The sequence below is a fragment of the Bufo gargarizans genome, chromosome 10 (assembly GCF_014858855.1).
Source record: "Bufo gargarizans isolate SCDJY-AF-19 chromosome 10, ASM1485885v1, whole genome shotgun sequence".
Lineage (NCBI taxonomy): Eukaryota > Metazoa > Chordata > Amphibia > Anura > Bufonidae > Bufo > Bufo gargarizans.
Genome location: NC_058089.1, coordinates 42,986,658 through 43,012,779, shown reverse-complemented (window position 1 = coordinate 43,012,779; position 26,122 = coordinate 42,986,658). Strand labels below are relative to the sequence as shown.

Genomic DNA, 26,122 nt, shown 5'->3' with positions numbered 1-26,122 from the left:
ACACCTTCTTATACCAGCGTCTGGTTCTGCGGGAAACTAAATACGGAGACAACATCTGGTCATTGAAGTCCACCCCTCCCATGTGGAGGTTATAGTCGTGGACTGAGAGGGGCTTTTCAATGACACGGGTTGCTCGCTCAATTTGTATTGTCGTGTCTGCGTGAATGGAGGAGAGCATGTAAACGTCACGCTTGTCTCTCCATTTCACCGCGAGCAGTTCTTCGTTACACAGTGCGGCCCTCTGCCCCCTTGCAAGACGGGTGCTAACGAGCCGTTGGGGGAAGCCCGCGCGACTAGTTCGCGCGGTACCACAGGCGCCAATCCGTTCTAGAAACAAATGCCTAAAGAGGGCCACACTTGTGTAAAAATTGTCCACATAAAGATGGTACCCCTTGCCGAATAAGGGTGACACCAAGTCCCAAACTATCTTCCCACTGCTCCCCAGGTAGTCAGGGCAACCGACCGGCTCCAGGGTCTGATCTTTTCCCTCATAGACACGAAATTTGTGGGTATAGCCTGTGGCCCTTTCACAGAGCTTATACAATTTGACCCCATACCGGGCGCGCTTGCTTGGGATGTATTGTTTGAAGCCAAGGCGCCCGGTAAAATGTATTAGGGACTCGTCTACGCAGATGTTTTGCTCAGGGGTATACAAATCTGCAAATTTCTGGTTGAAATGGTCTATGAGGGGCCGAATTTTGTGGAGCCGGTCAAAAGCAGGGTGGCCTCTGGGACGGGAGGCGGTGTTGTCACTAAAGTGCAAGAAACGCAGGATGGTCTCAAATCGTGTCCTGGACATTGCACCAGAGAACATGGGCATGTGATGAATTGGGTTCGTGGACCAATATGACCGCAATTCATGCTTTTTTGTCAGGCCCATGTTGAGGAGGAGGCCCAGAAAAGTTTTAAATTCGGAAACTTGGACTGGTTTCCACCGGAAAGGCTGGGCATAAAAGCTTCCCGGGTTAGCGGTTATAAATTGTGTGGCATACCGGTTTGTCTCTGCCACGACTATGTCTAAGAGCTCCGCAGTCAAGAACAGCTCAAAAAATCCCAGGGCCGAACCGATCTGAGCTGTCTCAACCCGAACTCCAGACAGGGCGGTGAAAGGGGGAACTACAGGTGCGGCTGAAGTTGGGGGCTGCCAATCAGGGTTTGCCAGCACCTCTGGGATTCTAGGGGCTCTACGGGCACGTCTTTGCGGTGGCTGCGACGGGGTCACTACTGCTCGTGCCACCGTACCAGCTTCAACTGCCCTTCTGGTGCTCGCTACTTCACCAGGTTGTACGGCAGTGCTGGTACTAGGTCCAGGAAGGGCTGGGCTGCTGGTGTATGCCTCACCACGTAATCCGACAGCACCAGCCCCACTCTGATGCTCTTGAAGCGGATCCTGCGCAACCTGCGGTCTAGCAACACGGGGCCGGGTACGCCTGGTTCTATCAGGGACCTCAGCCTCCTCGTCCGAACTTTGGGTCAGAGAGCCGCTGCTTTCTACAGGTTCGTATTCTGACCCGCTGGATTCATCAGATGAGGGTTCCCACTCCTCATCCGACTGGGTCAGAAGCCTGTAGGCCTCTTCAGAGGAATACCCCCTGTTTGACATGTGGGCAACTAAATTTAGGGGTATTCCCTGAGACTACCCAGGTAAAAAAAGCAAGCCTGTCTTACAAAGGGGAGGCTAGCGAAGTACCGGAGGCCGCTGCGGTTGATAAAAAATATCAAAAGTGATTTTTTTATCGCCGCAGTGCGTGTAAAGTGGATGTGCAGCGATCAAAAAAAAAATTTTTTTTGTCACTGCGGTGGGGCGGGTGTGGGCGAACGCACGTGTGGGCGACCGATCAGGCCTGATCGGGCAAACACTGCGTTTTGGGTGGAGGGCGAACCTAAAGTGACACTAATACAGTTATAGATCTGACCGTGATCAGTTTTGATCACTTCCAGATACTATAAAAGTACAAATGCTGATTAGCGATACGCTAATCAGCGAATAACGGACTGCGGTGCGGTGGGCTGGGCGCTAACTGATCCCTAACTACCTAACCAAGGGACCTAAACTATACCTAAAACCTAACGGTCAATACCAGTGAAAAAAAAAAGTGACAGTTTGCACTGATCACTTTTTTTCCTTTCACTAGTGATTGACAGGGGCTAGAAGGGGTGATCAAAGGGTTAATAGGGGTTCAGGGGGGTGATCTGGGGCTAAGTATGTACTGTTGGTGTACTCACTGTGAAGCCTGCTCCTCTGCTGGATCCAACCGACGAAAAGAACCAGCAGAGGAGCAGGCAGCCATATATCAGATCATATTTACAAATATGATCTGCTATCTGGCACTGCGATTGGTTTTTTTGAAAATCAGCAACCTGCCAGCCAATGATCGCTGGCTGGCAGGTCCTGACGAAATACTCCTCTATGAAATGCCGGCCCGCGATGCGCATGTGCGGGCCGGCTGCGGCGAAATCTCGCGTCTCGCGAGATGACGCGCCGATGCGTCCAGGAGGAGAAAAGCAACCACCTTCCGGACGCATCGGCGCGTTAGGCGGTCCGGAGGTGGTTAAATAGTTAAATTTTCCACCTCAGGTGTTAGAGCAGCCAATCAGAAAGAGGCAGAAAACAGGTACCCCAGTTACAGGCAGGCAACGATCAACCAATCACAGCTCTTCCTCAAATCACCTCAGATGAGCAGAAAAGTAAATGGCAGAAAACAAGCACAAAAAGGGGGGAAAAATGAAGGGGAAAAGTGACAGAACTACTACTCCCAATATGCTCAATGACAACATGGTCGGACTCCGGCATACGCCTTTGTGCCCACGGTCATTATAATTATTTGTGATAGGTCCTTTCGACCCCACTTTAGATAGTATTTGAGGAAAAAAAGTTAGAAATAAATTAGAGTTAAAAATAAAATTGAACTTTACAGGATGCTTTTTCCCCAGTTTTTCACAGCTATTTTTTCTTAGCTACAGCATTTGAGGTCTGTATGTGCAATCCCCTATCTGTTATCCTGGAAGATCTGCAAAAGAAAGTAAAATATCGCTGCTCTGTCTTCAATTAGTTATATACACAAACCTCATCATCTTCCAAAGTCTCTTGTTCTTCTTCTTATGGTTATATTATGGCCAAGCATGTAGGGTTGGGCGATATACCGGTATCACGATATACCGCGGTATTAAAAAAACGGCGATATGGCGATATCGCCGTTTCCTAAATACCGCGGTATTTTCTGACATCATCAAAGCGGTCAGACCTCTTCTAAACGTGCGTCCGCCCGCCCCTGCACCTTGCATAGCGCTGGGTAATTACTTCCTCTCGCTCCTGGCCTGCCTCCTTCTTGCTCCGCCTCCCTTAGTCAAGTCTCCACCCACCATCTGACGTCGTCATCCACCAGTGCCGGCTCTGTGTGTGGCGAACTGGCGATCCCCTGTGTGAGTACTGGTGTCTCTGGAGAGACTTTTTCTGCGGCTGTCTCACTAGTGTGTGCTCTGTCTGATGACGAAATTATAAACCTACTACTTCCTGCAGCGGCCGCCCTGACTCTCCCTCCTCCTCGCTCCCATAAGACCTTATTATAACGCTCCTTGTGGCCCCCCATACAGTGTAACGCCTCCTTGTGGCCCCCCATACAGTGTAACGCCTCCTTGTGGCCCCCCATACAGTGTAACGCCTCCTTGTGGCCCCCCATACAGTGTAACGCCTCCTTGTGGCCCCCCATACAGTGTAACGCCTCCTTGTGGCCCCCCATACAGTGTAACGCCTCCTTGTGGCCCCCCATACAGTGTAACGCCTCCTTGTGGCCCCCCATACAGTGTAACGCCTCCTTGTGGCCCCCCATACAGTGTAACGCCTCCTTGTGGCCCCCCATACAGTGTAACGCCTCCTTGTGGCCCCCCATACAGTGTAACGACATCTCCCTGTGGCTGCCCCCATACAGTGTAACGACGTCTCCCTGTGGCTGCCCCCATACAGTGTAACAACGTCTCCCTGTGGCTGCCCCCATACAGTGTAACAACGTCTCCCTGTGGCTGCCCCCATACAGTGTAACGTCTCCCTGTGGCTGCCCCCATACAGTATAACGTCTCCCTGTGGCTGCCCCATACAGTGTAACGTCTCCCTGTGGCTGCCCCCATACAGTGTAACGTCTCCCTGTGGCTGCCCCCATACAGTATAACGTCTCCCTGTGGCTGCCCCATACAGTGTAACGTCTCCCTGTGGCTGCCCCCATACAGTGTAACGTCTCCCTGTGGCTGCCCCCATACAGTGTAACGTCTCCCTGTGGCTGCCCCCATACAGTATAACGTCTCCCTGTGGCTGCCCCATACAGTGTAACGTCTCCCTGTGGCTGCCCCCATACAGTGTAACGTCTCCCTGTGGCTGCCCCCATACAGTGTAACGTCTCCCTGTGGCTGCCCCCATACAGTGTAACGTCTCCCTGTGGCTGCCCCCATACAGTGTAACGTCTCCTTGTGGCTGCCCCCATACAGTGTAACGTCTCCTTGTGGCTGCCCCATACAGTATAACGTCTCCTTGTGGCTGCCCCCATACAGTGTAACGTCTCCTTGTGGCTGCCCCCATACAGTGTAACGTCTCCTTGTGGCTGCCCCCATACAGTGTAACGTCTCCTTGTGGCTGCCCCCATACAGTGTAACGTCTCCTTGTGGCTGCCCCCATACAGTGTAACGTCTCCCTGTGGCTGTCCCCATACAGTATAACGCCTTGTGTTTTTTTTTCTTTTAAATGGGCATTTATCGCGATATATATCGTTATCGCGATAACTTTTTTAATATCGTTATCGTCTGAATATTTTTGATATCGTCCAACCCTACAAGCATGTTACTAGTCCTCCATCCCAGAACAATATTACAATTGGCAAAGATTGCTTTTTACTGATATTACGGATATATTATCATAAATCCAAAGAACTGGGTATTTACCAGGGCCATGTAAAAGAGAAACGCATTAGTTGTTAAGGGGATATTTCCACCCTAGACAACTATGGCATATCCACAGTATATATCAGTGGTCAGCAACCTTCGGCACTGCAGCTTCTGTGAAACTACAACTCCCAGCATGCACTCTTACTTATCTGTTTTTGTAATTCCCATAGAAGTGAAAGGAGGATTCTAAGAGTTGTAGTTTCAGAACAGCTGGAGCGACGAAGGTTGCTGATCCCTGGTATATACCATAAATGTCTAATGGATCCATGTCCCAAAGGTGAAACCTGCATCTGTTTCCAAAACAGGCCCTCTGCTGCCCACCAAATTCTTGCAGAGAATGAATGGAAAGGTGGCAGTGCATGCGCCCACAATTAAGCATGCTTAGCTGTTTCCATGACCCCACAGAAGTGAAGGGAGAGAGATATGTAGAGATCCATGGCCACCTCTTCATTCATTTTCCGTCTGGCAGCCACTTCACCAGGCAGTGAGTGACAGCTATCTGTATACACAGTCATAGAGGGACGGCTGTCAGTCACTGATAGGACCGAGTCCTGTTCTACTAAATCTTCTCCCATAAAACTATACATCAATCTGCTAAGCTCCTCCTGCTCTAGAACATGCAGCTCGGACACCATGTTCAACATGTCAGGTTCCCAAGGGCTGTACATCAATATACACGTCCACAGGATGTGCCCGTTATTGTAGTTTAGTTCCATTTTGTTTGCTTCCAATGCTAGACAGCCCCTTTAATCCATAGTTATGTTTTCCCTCACTCAGACAGACACTTCAGTTCACTGCCCGAGCCATGTAGCGAAATATGCTGGTGAAGGCAGAGTGGCTTGGTGGTGTCTGACTCAGTCCCCCCATCGCCCCTTGAGTTACATCCCTCCATAAGTACAGGTTACAGGCTGTGCACACGTCATGGCTAAGGCCAGATTAGATGCAGCGGACTTATGACCACGGACAGAGCATCATCACTTCCAGTCACTAACAGCAGATATGGGAGCCACAGCGCTGGAACAGCGGTACTTTCGAAAGCTAAGGGTGGGTTCACATCTGCGTTCTGGATTCCGTTATGGCTTTACGTTATAACGGAAAATAACGGACTCCATAAGATGGAAGTCAAAACGGAAGCCTTTAGAGGCATTCCGTTTTGATCCGTCTTAATAGAAGTCTATGGGGAATTATAATGGATCTGTCTGGGTCCCATTATGCAAGATGGAAAACAAAGTCCTGATTTTTTTCTGCGTTCTGCATAACGGGACCCAGACGGATCCTTTATGCTTCCCCATAGACTTCTATTAAGACGGAAAGCAAAACGGAATGCCTTTTAAAGGCTTCCATTTTGCATTCTGTCATAATACAAGTCCATGGGCAACATAACGTCCTTCCGTCTTATGGATTCCGTTATTTTCTGTTATAACCATTTTATAACGGAAAGCCATAACGGAATCCAGAACGCAGATGTGAACCCACTCTAAGTGGTTTTGTTTCCTTTTTTACACGGGTTCCTGCCTTTCATTCATTATTTCATTAAAGGGAATCTGTCTCCACAATCTTGGACGTTATCTGCTGTAATACATGCATAGTACTGATAATAAAGAGTCCAGATCACTATTTTTCCAATTTTTTCCCCCATTTTCCCACTGTCAGCATTTAAAGCTGTGCCGAAATACATTGTCAGGTCTGCTGTGCATGCGCACATGAGTCCTCTCTGTTGTGTTAGCATGGCTGTCCGGGCTGTGTATTTCTGTGTAGCTTTGAGCGTTGACAGCGGGAGAATGGGGGGGCAGTAGGAAATAATAGATGGCGTTCTGGACTCCTTATGTGCAGCACTTCTCATGTATTACTGCAGATAATAGTCCAGAATCATGGTGACAGGTTCCCTTTAAAGGGGTTCTCTCACTTCAGCAAATAGCATTTATTAGGTAGAAAAAGTTAATACACGGCACTTACTAATGAGCCGTTACTAATCAGCCTCTCTAGTGGCTGGGACCATGGCAGCTCACATAGGCTGGTGTTTTTTCCTATAGTGTGCAAGCACGACCACCACTGATGCATTGCAGGGTGGTCTGTAACCATGGAAACAAGCAGCGTATAATGTGATGGAAAAATGTATCCAACCAGCAAAGGAAGCAATATGGACAATCACAATACATTAGTAGGTGGCTTGTATTAACTTTCTGCAGATGATAAATGCCACTTGCTGAAGTGAGACAACCCCTTTAAGACTGGACAGCCCCTTCAATTTCCTATGAAATTGACCTTGTGGATGAAAGACATGAACTGATATAAGTGTTAATGATCTCTGTATAACACTGTAGATCGAGATGGAGACAAGTTCATGCAATACAGGTGCATGAACTTTCTGTGTTAACTTTGTACGCCAGTGATGTCATAAATATGAAGGAAAAATTGTGGCATGTATGGGGGTCTTCATCTTTAGAAGTAATGAATGTCTCTGTATACATTGGATCCGACAGTCTTTAAAGCGGTGCTTAGAGGCTGTAATGAGCTCTAATAATCTTGTTAATGAAACCTAATGTATTTCCTATTTGTCTTAATAGTCATTGTTTTAAATGTTATGTGTGTTGTGGACTTTATCTTCATGACAGCCTCGTAGTAATAGTACTTGTGTTTCTTTATGTAGATTGAATGGATTGAGCATGCAGCAGGATATTCTAGTGCAAAGACATGAAGAAAGACTCAGGCAATTATATGGTCAAAAACTTCAAGATCAGACCAAAAAATAAGAGAAAAATGCTGCTCAGAGTTGGTGAACAAAATGAAATCTTTTTCTCATAACGTATCTAACCTTTTTTGTGACAAATATATATTATGATTAAAACACTATAAACATCCAGAACAATAGCTTTCACTTGTAATTGTCTTTGCTGAGTGACTGACCTACTGTATAACACAATCTTCTAGTGTATTTCCCAAAAAGTATGTAATCTTAATGGACTAAAGATAAACTCATGATAAATGTTACCAGGAAACACAATAGTGTAACTTTACCGCTCACCTATATATCGGGTGCTACATCAAATCCAAGAAGAAAACGTAGCACTGAAAAATTACAGGTTTGTATTTGTTCAAAAAGACAACAGCATGTATAATTATATGTGTACTTCATCCATAACTCATAAATTCAGGTGTATGTTAATCTAGAATTATGCACAAATACTATGAAAACAAAAAGCATGTACAAAATATAACATATGCTCCTCTGGATTTCCCTCCCAGAATTCCAGAGGAGCATGTATGGCCTATAAGTCTCCTCACACTGATTAAGGTGCTCTCTCCCTAAGGAGAGTTAGTTCCCCCCTTGCTCGGACACAGGCCTCCTACCCAGTTAAGCCAGTACTCTCTGCTCTGCACTGATGAGGGGCAATCACCCCCAAACAGCTGTCTGCAGATGAGGTGCTGGCTTATTTAATATCTAAGTCATGTCTCAAGGCTTATTTTAAGAGCTGAACATTGACTTATAGGATAGCTGACTTACATCTGGTGGCATTAGAGGCAGAGCTTGTTAAGAGCTCATTTGCATCCCTTCCCTCCTAAATATAACACAAAGCGCATATTACAGAAATACCTATAGGATACTTGGATGTATGCATTCTGTATATCCATCTCCTAGATCGGTGACGGTGAACCTTTTAGAGACCGAGTGCCCAAACTGCAACCAAATACCCACTTATTTATCGCAAAAGTGCCAACACGGCAATGTAACCTGAATACCAATATAGTATATCTTCCATGTACTTTATCATTTAGCTATAATAGCTTAATAGCCTACATTCAGTGTGCTGCCTGTGCTGTTCATAGTGCGTCCTGTGCTGATGAATGGTAGGAAAAGTAAAGGATATTGGTACACCATAGACTTTTTCCAAAGCGCGGGTGCCCACAGAGAGGGCTCTGAGTGCCGCCTCTGGCACCCGTGCCATAGGTTCGCCATCACTGTCCTAGATGGTCTCAATATACTGAAAATATTACTAGAGACAAGATGATGTAAAACAGGAAAATCCTATGTAAGTATCCTGATAGATCTAAGTTTTGTAGATTTCCACGGTCTACCCTGAGTATTCCAGTAAGTCAATAACATAGGGTGCATAGGTACTATAGATGGTTTATAGGTAGTGACTGTGGGATCATCCTGTAAAAGTACTTGCCACATAGCAAACTGCACGTGTAGAGATATAGCGATTACACTGGAAAAAAGAAATCTGCAGACTGGTTTTCAGCTAATTGGGAAAAACAACTTTAAAAGCAGACTGTAATAGCGAGTGAACAAGTTTGCAAGTATGTTTTGATCTCAAGTGTGTTTTCTCTTAGGATAGTCTCACATCTGCGGCACAGCTCTCCGGCTGGCAGTTCCGGCAGAGAATTCGGGAATCTGCGTTTTTTGTCCAGCTAAATCCCGGCATATTTGCTGGGGTGGTGCTGGATCCCATCATAGTCATTGGGTCCTAGTGGGCAGGCAGTACTATCCAGCAATGTGGATCCGGAAAACTCCAGCAGATGTTTTCTGTCAGAAGAGCCTACCATAGAGCTGTGCCGCAGATGTGAAACTAGCCTTAAGATTAAGTGACCTTATATTCAGGGACTATGCAGTCTAAGTCAAAATGGATCCGTCCTGACTTACATTGAAAGTCAATGGGGGACGGATCCGTTTTCATATGCACCATATTGTGTCATTGAAAACTGATCCATACCCATTGACTTACATTGTAAGTCAGGACGGATCCGTTTGGCTCCGCATCGCCAGGCAGACACCAAAACGATGCAAGCAGCCTTTTGGTGTCCGCCTCCAGAGCGGAATAGAGGCAGAACGGAGCCAAACTGATGCATTCTGAATGGATCCTTATCCATTCAGAATGCATTGGGGCTGAACTGATCCGTTTTGGGCGGCTTGTGAGAACTCTGAAGCGGATCGCACAAGCGGACCCAGAAACGCCAGTGTGAAAGTAGCCTTACATTGAAAGTCAATAGGGGACGGATCCGTTTTCAATTGCACCATACTGTGTCAGTGAAAACCGAACCGTCCCCATTGACTTACATTGTAAGTCAGGATGGATCCGTTTGGCTCTGCATCGTCAAGCAGCATTTTGGTGTCCGCCTCAAAAGCAGAACGGAGACCAAACGGAGTCAAACTGATGCATTCTGAACGGATCCTTATCCATTCAGAATGCATTAGGGCTGAACTGATCCGTTTTGGGCCGCTTGTGAGAGCCCTGAAACGGATCTCACAAACGCCCGTGTGAAAGTAGCCTAACAGTTATGTGCTTCATGATTTGAAATGCAGTCCAGTACACATCTTGTACAGTGTATGCAGCCCTAAAACAACCATTGGAGGGTGCATATTAGGCTGCTTTCACACTAGCGTTCGTCGGTCCGCTCGTGAGCTCCGTTTGAAGGAGCTCACGAGCGGACCCGAACGCAGCCGTCCAGCCCTGATGCAGTCTGAATGGAGCGGATCCGCTCAGACTGCATCAGTCTGGCGGCGTTCAGCCTCCGCTCCGCTCGCCTCCGCACGGACAGGCGGACAGCTGAACGCTGCTTGCAGCGTTCGGGTGTCCGCCTGGCCGTGCGGAGGCGTGCGGATCCGTTCAGACTTACAATGTAAGTCAATGGGAACGGATCCGCTTGAAGATGTCACCATATGGCTCAATCTTCAAGCGGATCCGTCCCCCATTGACTTTACATTGAAAGTCTGAACGGATCCGCGCAGGCTACTTGCGAATTTTTTTAAAGTTATTAATGCAGACGGATCCGTACTGAACGGAGCCTCCGTCTGCATTAATATGAGCGGATCCGTTCAGAACGGATCCGCCCGAACGCTAGTGTGAAAGTAGCCTTACTGTGCAAAATGTGAGCAAATTGCACATTTAGAAGCCTGTACCATGCATCTAAATGAGTGAATTGCAACACTGAGATGCTGTGACAATATGGAAAGGAGTTTGCTGCTCACTGTGCAGACACTCACTTGGGTAGATGAGCAGGAAAGTGAGATAGCTAGCTGGGTAACAGAAGGCAGGGTAGAGGGAAGAGTGCCAGGGAGACTAGCCCTGATCTGACACACCACAACAAGCTTGCAAGAATGGCAAATTAGGGGGATGTCAGTTCAGGGACGGCACTGCTGCAGCTGAACACTTCCTCTGCCAGTCAGGGGACTGTCTGCGCCAGCAAAGAGGGGACTAGGAGAGCAGGGCAGGGCAGACAGGTGCTGGTAGTGGGAGATTCAGTCATTAGGGGTATAGATAGGGCAATCTGTCACAAAGACAGAGATTGTTGAACAGTGCGTTGTCTTCCTGCTGTTTTAAGTTTGACATATCACAGATTGGGTAGATCGATTACCAGGAGGGGCTGATGAAAACCCAGCGGTCATGGTGCACATTGGCACCAATGACAAAATTAGAGGTAAGTTCAGGGTCTTTAAAACTGATGACTAGGTGGGTGGGTAATTACATTATAGAAGTGGAAGATAGTGCAGATGGGGACTTGGGGCGAGTTAAAGGGGTTGTACACTTTTTCCAGTGACCTATCTTCAAGGGTCTGATTCCCAGCACCCCCTCCGATCGGCTGTTTAAAGAGAAGGAAGTGCTGTCTTCTCTGGTCGCCGCAGCAATTGCAGTGGTGAGACGGTGTAATTACAACTATGGTTTCCCCGTTCACTTCTATTGGACGGCTCTGTAGTATTGAACAGATGGAGCTGTTGCATATTAGTAAATGGGGGCCATACTTGTAATTAAACCTTCTCACCACTGCAATTACTGTGGCGAACATGTAAACAGAGCAAAGAAGGCAGTGCTGCCTTCTCTTCAAAGAGCTGATCGGCGGGGGTACAGGGAGTTGAACCCCCACCGATCTGATATTGAGGATAGGTCATCAGTAGTAAGAAAAGCAGACAACCCCTTTAGTGGAACTAGGGGTGTAATGGAAGGAGGGACTAAAACAGTTCATGAGGAAAGGTGTAAAATATCGAAAATACTCTTAATTGTGTGTATACTAATGCCAGAACCCTGAATAAGAAAATTGGTGAACTGGAATTAGTGATGTCTATGGAGGACTGTGATATAGTGGAGATAACTGAGACATGGCTGGATGATAGCTATGACTGGGCGGTTAACATACAGGGTGTAAGGGATTGTTTACTTTTAGGGGGTCGCCATCACAGATGACTTCACCAGACAAGGGTAGAATGTCCAAACTCATGTTTTATTCCGGACATTTCAGCAAAACAGATTATGAAGTCGCAGCTTTAACTCATCGCATGTGACAGCCACACAAAATAATAAACGCTTGCCCGTCTAGGCTCTAACTAAACATATGACGTATCTATCTTACTCACCTATTCATCACAGTTCACACACTGTCTCAGGTGCGGCTTTCTCAGCCCAATAGTCCAGCAGCCTCCAGGCTGTAGCAAATACAAGTCTCTTTGGGGGATTGTGGTCCAGCAGTCCTCCCGACTCTGTACTTGTGACCCTTGTGCCGCAGGTGTCACTGCGTCCCCCAAATTACAGGCTGTCACTTAGCCTCGTGGTCCCTCAGCCTAGCCCGGCTGAGACCACACATGCAGAGACTAATAACAGGCCTCTGTTTCCGGATAACACATTCCCCAGAGTGAGACACCCAAGATCCAGTAGCAGGATTAAATGAGCATGCCTTAAGTCCCGGACTGGAACCTGGGGAACAGGCACCCACCCAACACATTGCCTGTTCCCAGTAAAAGCCCGCCCTGAACTAGATGAACCTGCTACACTATCTAAATGGTGTCCCCCAACTATTTTAGTGGACACCTGAACTAAGGCTTTTGGTGACACGCTCCCGGTGCACACAACACCCCTTTTATCTTGCTTCCCCGTGACTTTACTGCACACCTCAATGTTCACATTGCCACAAGGGTTACAGTCTGTTTAGAAAGGATTGTAAAAAACGGAGAGGGGTTTGCCTTTATGTAAAGTCCTATCTAAAACCCACACTCTGGGAAGATATAAGTGGAAGTAATGAACATGTAGAGTCACAATCTGTGGGTTAGACATGGTGTGAACCCACTGTGCCACATGTCCTACCTCCTAAGGGTGTTGTCTAAGTGAACCCATCGTTCTTCACAGTACCCCAAAGGTGGGGATAGACTTTCCAGAGGGGAACATCAGGTCGCTACCTCTTGGGGAGGATTGGCACACAAGGCAGCTGGTTCTGGCAGACCAGGAGGTACCTGAGCAAGGTACCAGAGGTACAGACGTAGTCAGCATGCCAAGTCGTAAACCAGGAGCAACAGTGCAGGACCGAAAGATGAGGCAGAGGCGAAGTCAAACAAGCAGTAGGTCAGGGCAGGCGGCACAGGTACAGGTCAGGCAATCCGGGTTGGCAATAGGAGAGTCAAGGCAAGCAGGCAGGGATCAAACAAGTAGCAGAGCCCAGAAACACAAGCATGAGATAGGAATACAAGCATAGATACCAGCAACATTAGCAGGACACAAGGACCTTGACACTTAAGGAAGTGCTGCAGGGAACAAGCAGCAAGCATGCGGTGGCCAGGGCTGAAAGGAAACTGTGAAGCGGATCCCAGAACAAACAGTACCTACAAGTACAGAGCCCAGGACTGCAGTGGTGAATGGGGAAGCACTGGCAGCAGATCACTGCTGAACACGGTGCCCGGGACTGCAGCGGTAAGCAGGGGAAAGGCGGCGCACAGCAGCTTCTATTACACATGGAAGCAAAAACAATAATAAACTATTTATAGGAGTTTGTTATAGGCCACCTAATTTACCAGAGTCCACAGAAAAACTAAGAGAACTAGATGAGGCGTTAAATCATAACGGGGTCATTATTTTGGGGGATTTGAACTTCCCAGATATAGACTGGGAAACTGAAACCTGAGGCTCTCATAAAGGAAACAGGTTCTTGACAATAACCAAAGATAATTACCGTTCCCAACTGGTTTAGGGACCGACTAGAGCAGGCATGGCCAACCTGTGGCTCTCCAGCTGTTGTAAAACTACAACTCCCACCTTGCCCTGCTGTAGGCTGCTAGCTGTAGGCAGTCTGGGCATGCTGGGAGTTTTAGTTTTGCAACAGCTGGAGAGCCTCAGGTTGGCCATCCCTGGACTAGAGGGACAGCCATACTAGACTTGGTATTAACCAACAGACCTGACAGAACAGATGTGCAGGTTGGGGGACACCTGGGAAATAGTGACCATAAAAAAACCTTCCAATTGTCATTCAAAAGAGTGTTTCTTCAGGTAGGCACAAAAATACTGAACTTCGAACAAGCAAAATTTCATCAGCTTAGAGAACCTATTATCCTCACTAACTGGGACAATGTCCTCAAAAATAGAAATACAGACACAAAATAGGATAATTTTAAAAGCATCCTAAACTTTCATTGTGATAGGTACATGCTGTATGGGAATAAAAGAGTCAGGAATTGGAAAAGAACAATGTAGATAAATAGGAATGTAAAGGGTGCAATAAATAACAAAAAGAAAGCATTTACTAAAACAGGAAGGTAGCGAAGAAGCACTAAAAACACAAAAAACAATATGTGAAAAACAGATAAATGCAGACAATCTGTAGACATAGAGGCTCATAAAAAAAAAGAGAGAGAGAATAATCCTAAAATGTTCTTCGTTAATATAAATGGTAAAACGTGAAAGTGTAGGCCCTTTAAGGAGTTATGAGGGAAGAGTTGTAGAGAGCGATGAGGAGAAAGCTAAGCTATAAAAAAAAAAATCTCCACTGTATTCACTAAGGAAAAGGAAATGTCAGATGAAAATAATAGTAACATTGTAACATAGTTTATAAAGCCAAAAAATACATCTGTCCATCCAGTTCGGCCCTGTGAGATAGAAGCCAATTTTCCCCACTTAAGGGGAAAAAAAAAATCCTTCCCGACTCTAATCAGGCAATCAGAATAATTACTCCCTGGATCAATGCCCCCTCTCTAGTAGCTATAGCCTGTAATATCATTACACTCCAGAAATACATCCAGGCCCCTCTTGAACTCTTTTAGTGAACTCACCATCACCACCTTCTCCGGCAGAGAGTTCCATAGTCTCACTGCTCTTACTGTAAAGAATCCTCTTCTATGTTTGTGTACAAACCTTCTTTTCTCCCGACGCAGAGGATGTCCCCTTGTAACAGTCACAGTCCTGGGGATAAATAGATGATGGTAGAGACTTGAGTGCCCACTTGATAGCCAGGCACTCTCTTTCCACTATACTGTACCTGGTTTCGGCTGGGGTGAGTTTGCGGCTTAGGAAGACAACAGGATGCTCCTCCCCATTGACTTCCTGAGACAGTACAGCACCGAGGCCTACTTCGGAGGCATTCATTTGTACCACGAACTCCCTCTTGAATTCAGGACTTCAAAGCAGCAAAAGCCTCTTCCGTCCGATCATCCCAGCGAACCATCGCGGATTTTCGTCCCTCCAAGGGCGCTGCTACAGTTGCAAAGCGGGGAACAAACCTCATGTAATAGCCCACCATTCCCAGGAATGACTTTATTTGCCTAGTGGTGACAGGTCGGGGTCAATTCCGGATCGCCTCTATTTTGTTCACTTGGGGTTTGATGACTCCGCGCACAGTGACATACCCTGGGTACTTAGTCTCTTCTAACCCTATCGCACACTTTTTGGGGTTAACGGTTAGGCCAGCTTTCCGAAGGGAGTCCACTACAGCCTGCACTTTGGGTATGTGACTTTCCCAGTCGATACTGTGGATGACAATATCGTCCAGGTAAGCCGAAGCGTACCGACGATGTGGACAAAGCTCAATGTCTATTAGTCGCTGGAAAGTGGCGGGGGTGCGTCATGCAGACCAAAGGGTAAGAACATATATTGATACAGCCCCTCAGGCGTGATGAAGGCAGTTTTCTCTTTGGCAGCCTCCGTTAAGGGCACCTGCCAGTACCCTTTTGTGAGGTCCAAAACAGAAAAATACTGGGCTTGTCCTAAACTCTCAATGAGCTCATCCACCCGGGGCATGGGATACGCATCGAATTTGGAAACCTCGTTAAGTTATCGAAAGTCATTGCAAAACCGCGACATCTCGTCCAGCTTTAGTATCAATACTATAGGACTGGCCCACTAACTTTTTGACTCCTCAATGACATCTAGCTGCAACATTAGCTGCACCTCCTCCGATATGGCTTGTCGCCGAGCCTTGGGTACCCGGTAGGGTTTTAATCAGACTTTTCCCTGAGGCTCAGTGACAATGTCATGCTGGATTATGGAAGTGCGTCCAAGGAGGTCCAAAAACACATCCGTGTTCCAACTAACGAACTCCCTGGCCTCCTGAGTCTGTTTAGAGGAGAGGCTGTCAGCCTTTTTTACTGTGGCGCCGGTACCTCTTCTCCTAGAAAACCCGGCCGCGGGCTGTCTTCTGTACAGGTTTCCCTGTCTTTCCACGGTTTGAGTAAATTCACATGGTAAACTTGCTCTGGCTTTCGCTGCCCTGGCTTGTGTACCTTGTAGTTTACATCTCCAATTTTCTCGATTACCTCGTAGGCCCCTGCCGCCTAGCCAGGAACTTACTGTCCACGGTCGGCACCAGAACCAAAACCCGATCACCCGGGTTAAAGATCTGGACCAGAGCCTGCAAATTATAGACCCGACTCTGGGCTTGCTGAGGGGCCTCCATATGCTACCTAACAACACAGAGGCAACACTGTCTCTGTCTGATCTTGCATCTGGGTAACGTACTCAATGAAATTTTTATGTGGAGTGGGTTGTTGTTCCCACACCTCTTTGGCCACGTCCAAGAGACCCCGAGCAGTTCGAAGGGCGGAACCCCATAGAGGCCTGGGATACCTCTTGCACTGCGAACATGAGATAGGGCAGAAGGAGGTCCCAGTCTTTCCTATCTTTAGACACTACCTTTTTCAACATATTTTTTTATGTTTGGTTAAATTGTTCTAGAAACCAGACTCCCTGAGTCCAGCAGAGCCTCCGCTGGAGTGTCTTCTACCTCTACCTGCCACAGGTGGTTTAGAATTTTTGGGGCACCTGCTGCACACAGCTTCCTGGCATATAGCGGTTAGAATCCATGGTTTCCACCTGATGGGGACAGTCTGCTCTTACATGGCCCGGCTCCTGACACTGTCAGCAGACTATCGGAGCCAGGTCCGTAGAGGGTACACCCCGGGTGGGTTTGGTTGGCACAAGTCGCCGGGTCTGGGATGGAGATTTACAGGGTTTGCCCCCCTCCCAGAAGAACCCCCTGTAACAGTCTTAGTAGCCTCATAGCGCTCCACCATGTCCACCATTTCTAGGGCATTGCCAGGAGACACCTGGCCGATCCAGTGCCGGAGGGGGCGTGGCAGAGCCCTTCAGAACATATCAGTCAATAGTCTATCCAGCATAGCCGTGGGACTCAGCACATCAGGCTGTAGCCACTTTTGCAAGAGGTGGAGTAAGTTATAATATTGGGTCCTCACAGGCTCAGCCGGCTTAAACCCCAACACATTCACCCCCAGTCTTTCCAAAATCTCACCCTTTATTTTTTGGTAGTCAGCCGCTTGATTGTACAGCAAGTTGAAATACACCCGCTGGGAATCGGATGCCAGGAATGGAGCGATGACCTCATTTCACTGGTCACGGGGTAGCTTTTCCCTGATGGCCACTTTCTTGTTCATCGCCAGGTAGGTTTCGATGTCATCTGCGGGGGTCATCTTAGGAATCGCTAGATAAATCCCAGCAGACGTACTTGTTTCAAGGTGTGCTTTATTCCATAATATCATAGATATAACAGGACGTGTTTCGGCACGTCCAGCCTTCTTCAACTGCACATTAGTAACTGACAGCATGTTGCATTTATAGGTATAGTCACATGACATCACCAATCAATTCAAACAGGAAATTACATAATTGTAACAACAAAAGATAAGCAGTATAATACCCTTGCGAATACTACAACAGTAATGGATCTTCTACTCATGATCGTATTGCCGTAGTCTGCAAGAAAACATACATAATCAAAATTTAAAAACACATCACTTCATAATCCATATTAAGACCCTTAAGGTGTAAGGTATCAAGGGTGTGTATCCAGAGACATTGCAGAAGGTGAAGGATCGAATTAGTAAACACATATTGACTGCAATACAATCGTGAGTTTCTACAGCTTAGTTTGCTGTTCACTAAAATTCCTAGGTCCTTTTCCATGTCAGTGTTACCCAGTGTTTTACCATTTAGTATGTACTGTGTATAACCTTACATTTGTCAGTGTTAAAACTTATCTGCGACTTCTCTGCCCAAGCCTCCAATCTATCCAGATCCATTTGTAGCAGTGTACTGTACTCTTCTGTGTCAATTTACTTTACACAGTTTAGTGTTATCTGCAAAAATTATCTACATTAATTGCATATTGATACCCAGTACTGTGACAGTGATGAGGGCTCATCCTGTACATCTAGAGAAAAGAAGGTTTCTCCATCAACATACAAGGTGATTCTTTACTTTTTCAAGAGTAGTGAAACTATAGAACTCTTTGCCAGAGGAGGTTGTGATGGCAAATTCGCTAAAAGAGTTCAAGAGGGGCCCGGATGTGTTTCTGGAGTGTAATAGTATTACAGGTTATAATTACTAGAAGATTCTAGATCCAGGGAAATTTTCTGATTGCCTGATTGGAGTCGGAAAGGAATGTATTATATTTTGATGCTTTCCTCTGAATTAACTTTGCAGGATAACAGGCTAAACTGGATGGACATACACTACTCACAAAAAGTAAGGGATATTTTGCTTTCTGGTAAAATGTTTGGAAAATTTAAAAAGTTCACGCTACAGAGATATTATATAATGAAACTAGGGCATTTAAGAACAAGCATGCTATGGTGATTTCCTCATCTAAAACAATTTATGGAAACAAAAGCTAACTACAGTGGTACGTACTGTATGTGTCACCGAGATTCCTGGCCTCAGTGAGGTAAGAGCCGGTAATTTTAAATGTCAGCGGCAGTTAGTGCTGACACTATTTGTTAGTTAGTATGGCTGTAGAGCCGGCTCTTACTGGGAGCAGCCAAAGTGCAGAGTGGGTGGCTTCTCCCCACGCTCCACGCCGGGTTTTGGCTGGGATATAAAAACCCAGCCAGCAGTCTCAGCTGGGTGGATTATCCTCCACTTCACAGTGAAGCTGTGGAGACGCTGTGGTTTTGGGAGCTCTCTGCGCTGAGGTCTGAAGGCCGTGTGTCAGAAGAGCAGGCCACCTTACAGCTTGCAAGTGGACTTTCTGAGGCTGAGCATTCAGCCGGGTGTGAACTGACACCCAGGATACCAGGTGAATGTTATTTCGTTTTTCTGTGTGTGAACAAGCACCAAGCCTGAAAACGGACTGTTATGCGTGTGAATAAACACTGAAGATTGATTTAAAACCTGGTCCATTGCCTCTATATTGTGTCCGCTAATCTGCCTACCAGAGCGAATCCCTACAATTGGTGGCTTGGAGCGGGCAAACGCAGTGAGGCTGGCCTGAAGGCCGAATTTTTTTTTCTTCCCCCCGGGCACGGTGTATGTTTTTTATCAAGCCGGCAAGGCTACGACCCGTATCCCCTGACAAAATGGAGGTGGCCATGAAAGCCCTCGTGGAGGCTAACTTGCAGCAGCAGGAGGCAAACAAGCAGCAGCAGGAAACCAACCAGCTGCTATTACAGCATGTGATGGCATTACAAGCGGCAGGAGCGTCGCAGAACATCCACGATGCTCGGAAAGCTGTTAGTGCGGCGATCCCTAAGATGACCCAATCGGACAGCGTCGAGACGTATCTGGCGGTGTTCGAAAAGGTGGCTGTGCGGGAGAAGTTACCTCGAGACCAATGGGCTGAGGTCATCACTTCGTTCCTGGCGTTGTGACCCGAGCAGATGTTTTTCGAACTACCAGCTGACCAAGTGTACTGAGTCCCACTACCATACTGGACCGCCTGTTGGCGGATGTGTTCTGGAGGGTTTTGCCGTAACCTCTCCAGCACTGGATCGGCCAGGTGTCTCCTGGTAATGCCCTAGAGATGGTCGACCTGGTGGAGCTCTACGAGGACATCAGAAATCTGCAGAGGGGTTCTTTTGGGAGTGGGCCACTTAAACCCCGTACATCTCCACCCAAGGCCCGGCGGCGGGTGCCAGCCAACTCCGCCCGGGACGTACCCCCTGCAGACCCAGCCCTGATGGTCTGCTGGCGATGTCACAAGCCTGGACACATAAGGGCCGACTGTCCCTATTGGGGTAAACCCCTGGACACTAACTTTGGCTACTGACCCTCAATTTATGCCAGGAGGCTGTGTGCATCCAGTAACCCTGGCTGATTTCCGTGACATGGTTGCCATGCTGTTGCCGGTGGTAACGTGTGGTTTGGAATGCTTGTGTGTGCACTTCCCACCTAAGTGGCTTCCTTCCTTTGTCTGGTGTTATGCAAAGAGAAAAAAGTTTTGGAGATGGAATATTCTGCACAAATGTACAGAAAGGGGGGGGGGGGGTGGAATGAATAAGGCACCAAGGGATAACCACAAATTGGTGTGAAAAGAGGACAGGAGTGGGAGGAATGTATATAGGGTGGAGAAAAATAGGCAGCTCCCCCAAAGACCCCCTAGAAAGGAGAGGGATATTCAGTACCAACTAGTGGACTGAGGTTAGAATAAAATTGCTGGTAAGGCGGGTATCTCAGGAGTCCTGATGAAACCCAGGGGGCGCCACATAAACTCCAGTACTAATAATAAAATTGTGCAGTTATAGTGGAATACACTATTGTTATCTTGGTAAAAGGTTGCACTTACTTCACCGGGGAGGAGGGCATAGGATAAAGCTCAAGACACCTATACCTTAACCTCCCCTGCCGAGGTCGCTTCAAATTATGTAGTAGTAACTTCCTGGTCCCCAAAAGGATGACACCGGGGTTCCAATGTATACAGGAAGTCTTTTATTGATCCAACTCGACGCGTTTCGGGAGTAAATCCCTTTTTCAAGAGCATATACATATAACAGAAAAACACAAACTTATATAGGGGGATACAAACACATGATATGGGGTCATCCTCCTTAGGGGAGGGGAACAAAGGCCAAAAAATGGGGTCATTTTCTGTCCATTGTTTTATTCACTAATTATAATTAAAAAAACAATCTGTTCAGAAGATTCTTATTAGCTCTTTATACAGAATGTCTAATTTATTCCTAAATAGACAGTATTTATGCAGTTATCCCCAGAAACCAAAGAAAGGAAGAGGGACCGGAAGTGAACATGCCTTGCGTTCCACCGTGGAACGCAGAGGTTTCCCTGGTCTGTGTAACATTGTAGAGCGCAATGTTGCGCTTAAGACGAATGGAGATGTGCTTCTAAATGTTCATGTGCCGGTGCGCTTCAATTTGTGAGCGCATCGGCTGAGGCTACTATTGGTGCGGGACTTAGCCAGGGAAAGAACGCTCCGATGCGTTCCACTGTGGAACGCATCGGACAGGAAACAACCTGCATCAGCTCCGATGCGCTCCACTGTGGAGCGCATCGGGCAGGGAGCATGGGGGCGGGATCTAGGTGAAAAAGTAAATGGAAAGAATAAGTGTTATACCGGTGCGTTCCACTCTGGAGCGCATCGGTGGATTAAAAGTAGTATTGCTATATGAGTTTATGGACATTATCTATAAAATATACAGATAAATAGTAAATATATTAATTAAATGTAATAAATAAAAACTATAAATAAATAAATAAATCACTTAAAGAATAGATAATGAATAGTTTAGGGATCATAAAAGGGGAGGGGGGGCAAACATCCCAATTGATGTACGCATATGAAATGCACACAAAATACATATAAGAATAAGATATAGAATACCCCAATGTATACATAAATAGATAAACAAACTTTAAGCAGTATAAATTGTTAAAACCACAGACTAATTGATAAAAAGTGAAATATATTAAAATCCATTACAAACGTAATATATGGGGGGGGGGGGATTATATATAAAAACATAGAAAAAGAATTGTTATTAATTAAGTAGACCATCCGTATTACACAGATTATTGTTGATAATTAATAATTACTGTATTCGAGGGATTCATTTAGGCCAAAGGGAGTTAGGGTGTTAAAACGGAAAATCCAATACATCTCCTTCCTGCAAAGTTGTTGGAAGGATTTAGAGACCCATTCAATAGGGATCAGACATAGGAGCAATGCGTCGCCATCGTGTTTTTGTGCAAAATGTCTTGAAACGCTATGTTTATCGTACTTTTTCCGAATATTGGAGCGGTGGGAGTTGAGTCTTTCTCGGATGCTTTGGGTCGTCCGACCTATGTATTGTAGCCCACAGGGACATTCTAGCATGTAGATTACATTTGTGGTGCCACAGTCCATATAACTTGAAATGGGAATTTTTTCTTTCAAGGAGTTGATGGTAACCTCATTTACGCTATCATTCATGGAACGCATCGGAGCTGATGTGATTTACTTCCTGTCCGATGCGTTCCACAGTGGAACGCATCGGAGCGTTCTTTCCCTGGCTAAGTCCCGCACCAATAGTAGCCTCAGCCGATGCGCTCACAAATTGAAGCGCACCGGCACATGAACATTTAGAAGCACATCTCCATTCGTCTTAAGCGCAACATTGCGCTCTACAATGTTACACAGACCAGGGAAACCTCTGTGTTCCACGGTGGAACGCAAGGCATGTTCACTTCCGGTCCCTCTTCCTTTCTTTGGTTTCTGGGGATAACTGCATAAATACTGTCTATTTAGGAATAAATTAGACATTCTGTATAAAGAGCGAATAAGAATCTTCTGAACAGATTGTTTTTTTTATTATAATTAGTGAATGAAACAATGGACAGGAAATGACCCCATTTTTTGGCCTTGTTCCCCTCCCCTAAGGAGGATGACCCCATATCATGTGTTTGTATTCCCCTATATAAGTTTGTGTTTTTCTGTTATATGTATATGCTCTTGAAAAAGGGATTTACTCCCGAAACGCGTCGAGCTGGATCAATAAAAGACTTCCTGTATACATTGGAACCCCCGGTGTCATCCTTTTGGGGACCAGGAAGTTACTACTACATCATTTGAAGCGACCTCGGCAGGGGAGGTTAAGGTATAGGTGTCTTGAGCTTTATCCTATGCCCTCCTCCCCGGTGAAGTAAGTGCGACCTTTTACCAAGATAACAATAGTGTATTCCACTATAACTGCACAATTTTATTAATAGTACTGGAGTTTATGTGTTGCGCCCCCTGGGTTTCATCAGGACTCCTGAGATACCCGGCTCACCAGCAATTTTTGTCTGGTGTTGGAAGGGTCAACTCCCTTCCTAGTGTTTTGTGAACACTGGGTTTATGTGTGTGTGGGTGTGGCTGCTTGGGCTATTTAGCCTCTGCTGGATGCCTGAAGCTCAGTGTTCCTCCAGCCTTGGTGTATGCTTGTTGTTCACTGTTCCTGGCTTTTACAATCTGTCCAGTGAGGGTCATCAATGTCATCCCAGTGTCTCCTTCCCTTCCTTATCATAATGTGTTTCATAAATCTTTGTTGAGATTTGTTGAACCTTGCCACTCACTCCTGTCATGGTGAACGGTAGTTTAGAATTTCAGATTGCCAAGATAATTGACTCTTGAGTACTCCATAGATCTCTTCAGTATCTTGTTCACTGGAAGGGTTATGGACCAGAGGAGAGGATATGGGTGCCGGCATCTGACGTGAATGCCAGTCGTTTGGTGAAAGCTTTTCACAGGTCTCACACAGATAAGGTCGGTCCTGGGTGCCCGGAGGGGGGAGCGGGGGGGGGGGGGGGTACTGTCACGAACGTACCGAGACATACGGACGTCCTGGCAACAGTGAGTGGCAGAAACAAATTTGGTGTGCTCCAAGATATGCTGTTATTCTACTCTATCTCCATACTAAGCTGCTGTACTAATGCATGATACAGTGGTGGGCAGAGCGCTAAATGCTCTGTGGTCGGGACATTGTGTGTTAGCGAGGAAAACTACCCTGAATAGGTGGCACTAGATGGACCTTTTTACCTTTTTTACCAAAGAGCATTGCATGGCATATAATGCCCCCTATGCTAACCTGGCGTCTACACAAGCAGGTCAAAGGCCTTTCATCTAACCAACCAGTGCCCTGTTCTGCACTGACGAGGGGCAGAAATCCAGAAACAGTTGCCTGTGAGTGCGTTTCTCTTTCGTATGGAAAAAATTGAAAAAGTTCTGGTTTGGCTTGTATCACACTTTTTTTTTTTTTGGCCTATAAGACTACACCAACTTGGCAGTCTCCATAAAGAGAACAAATATTTTATCCCAGATCATTTTGGTTCTGCACACATCTCTGCTGCCTCTGCAGGGGAAATGTAGCATTACATGCTGTCCATGTAGCACATGCACAGGCCAGGTCTTCCAGAAAAAGTGATGCTCTCTACTGAGTGTTGGACTCCCCTCCAGGATGCTCATTTGTCCTAACAGTATATATGGAAGGGGTTATCTTCTCTAAGTGAGACAATACTATGTTTATAGTATAACCCTCAATTTGTGGTCTCCTTGTTTATTCATTGTTTTGCACCAGTGTCCTTTTAGTATACCAGTTCTTTTTGTGGTGCTAAGTTGCTGAGAACCTACTATTTACGGTACAAATAAATATGTGAATTATATTTAGCTGATGACCCTTGTTCACATTTCTAAAAACACATAGGAAGCATGCAGAATTTACATATTAAATCCAAGCTGCAGTGTTGTCACGCTTATTGCTGAGTCATCACAGTTTCTGGACTGACTACCAAATTTAATGATAATGAGGCTTTAGGTCTGCTTCACTGAACCTGTGTCAATTTTAATTGTCACAGTCATCGTGCTGAACATAATTATTACACATGACTTGCGTCTGCATGCTCTGCAATGGCAGATCAGCTTCTTTGAGACCCATCTAAATTTTCACCAAAGGAAACTAATCAAGAAATGGTTTAGTAAACAGAAACTTTGAAAAAAATAAATACTCAAGTTAACTGCCTTTTATATGGATACTCTGTAAATAAAGATTCATTATTTTGAAAAACTTCATCAAAACGGTAGCAGTAAATTGGCTTGTCAAAATTTTCATCTGCTTTCAAAGTGCTGTTTTATGACTACGTGTATGGAGTTTTACATTTTTCATAAACATATTGAATTGGATTCAGTTATTGTCCATTTACTTAATTTTCATGGTTTCAGAATTCAGGACCTTTGAAAAACATGTTCAACAGATCTGTCTAAAGCTGACCATACACAGACAAAAAATATGGAAAAAAGAAGTGTCAATTGGGGTGAGAATAAAAGAGTTTGGGACAGGTAAGAAATGCTGGCAGATGGAAAAAGAGACAAAGGGGGAGAAGAGAGTAGAGAGTAGTGGAAAGGGGGTAGAGAAAAACGGGGGGGGGGGAGGAAAAGGGGAGGGAAACGGGGGGTGAAGGTAATAGGGTGACAGAGTTGAAGGAGGAAGTGGGGGGATTTGAGGCGCCAGGGGATACCAAAGAGGAAACCAAGAAAAAAGCCAATAACGAGAGGCTGCTCACACTACAGGACTCTGACTAGCAGGCCGTAACAAGAGAATAGGGTAAATGAAAAGATCAGTGGAGCGCCAGATAGCAAATGGTAATGCGGACGTTCAATCTATGAATTACTAATACCCGAATTGATATTATGATAATAGGGTTAAAATGAGGTGCTACGCGCAGTGTTCTATGCACATACTGAATAAAAACAATATGTAAAAACAATACAATATTATTACTAACACAATATTGCACTCCAATTAATAGAGTGCAACCATATGAGTTTTTACTCACTTCACCAGGGGGGTGGCGCAAGATAAAGCTCAAGACACTTGATGCCATAACCCCCCCCCCCCCCTTGCCGAGATCGCCTGTAGAATGTTAGATATCCTCGCGGTCCTTCGAATAGATGACCCGGTGGACTACAACTATTAAGCAAGGTATCCCTTAATAAATAGGTCAGCTCAACGCGTTTCGTGGTTATTGTAGACCCCTTCCTCAGGAGGTTTGCAAGGGGGGGTGTATGGCATCAAGTGTCTTGAGTTTTATCTTGCGCCATCCCCCCTGGTGAAGTGAGTAAAGACTCATATGGTTGCACGCTTTTAATTGGAGCGCAATATTGTGTTAGTAATAATATATGTATTGTTTTTACATATTGTTTTTATTCAGTATGTGCATAGAACACTGCGCGTAGCACCTAA

General features: G+C 46.0%; 1 protein-coding gene across 2 annotated transcripts in view; it reads left to right on the top strand.

Annotated features, from left to right (window-relative positions):
• The window catches only part of DNAJC4 (DnaJ heat shock protein family (Hsp40) member C4), a 46,069-nt gene extending 38,266 nt beyond the window's left edge, over positions 1-7,803 (top strand). For both annotated transcript variants that reach the window (XM_044270741.1, XM_044270742.1), the window contains exon 7: positions 7,583-7,803. In XM_044270741.1, coding sequence (XP_044126676.1) covers positions 7,583-7,685 — 103 coding nt within the window. In that variant the 3' untranslated portion in view covers positions 7,686-7,803. The remainder of the gene's footprint in view (positions 1-7,582) is intronic.
• The last annotated feature ends 18,319 nt before the right edge of the window (positions 7,804-26,122 follow it).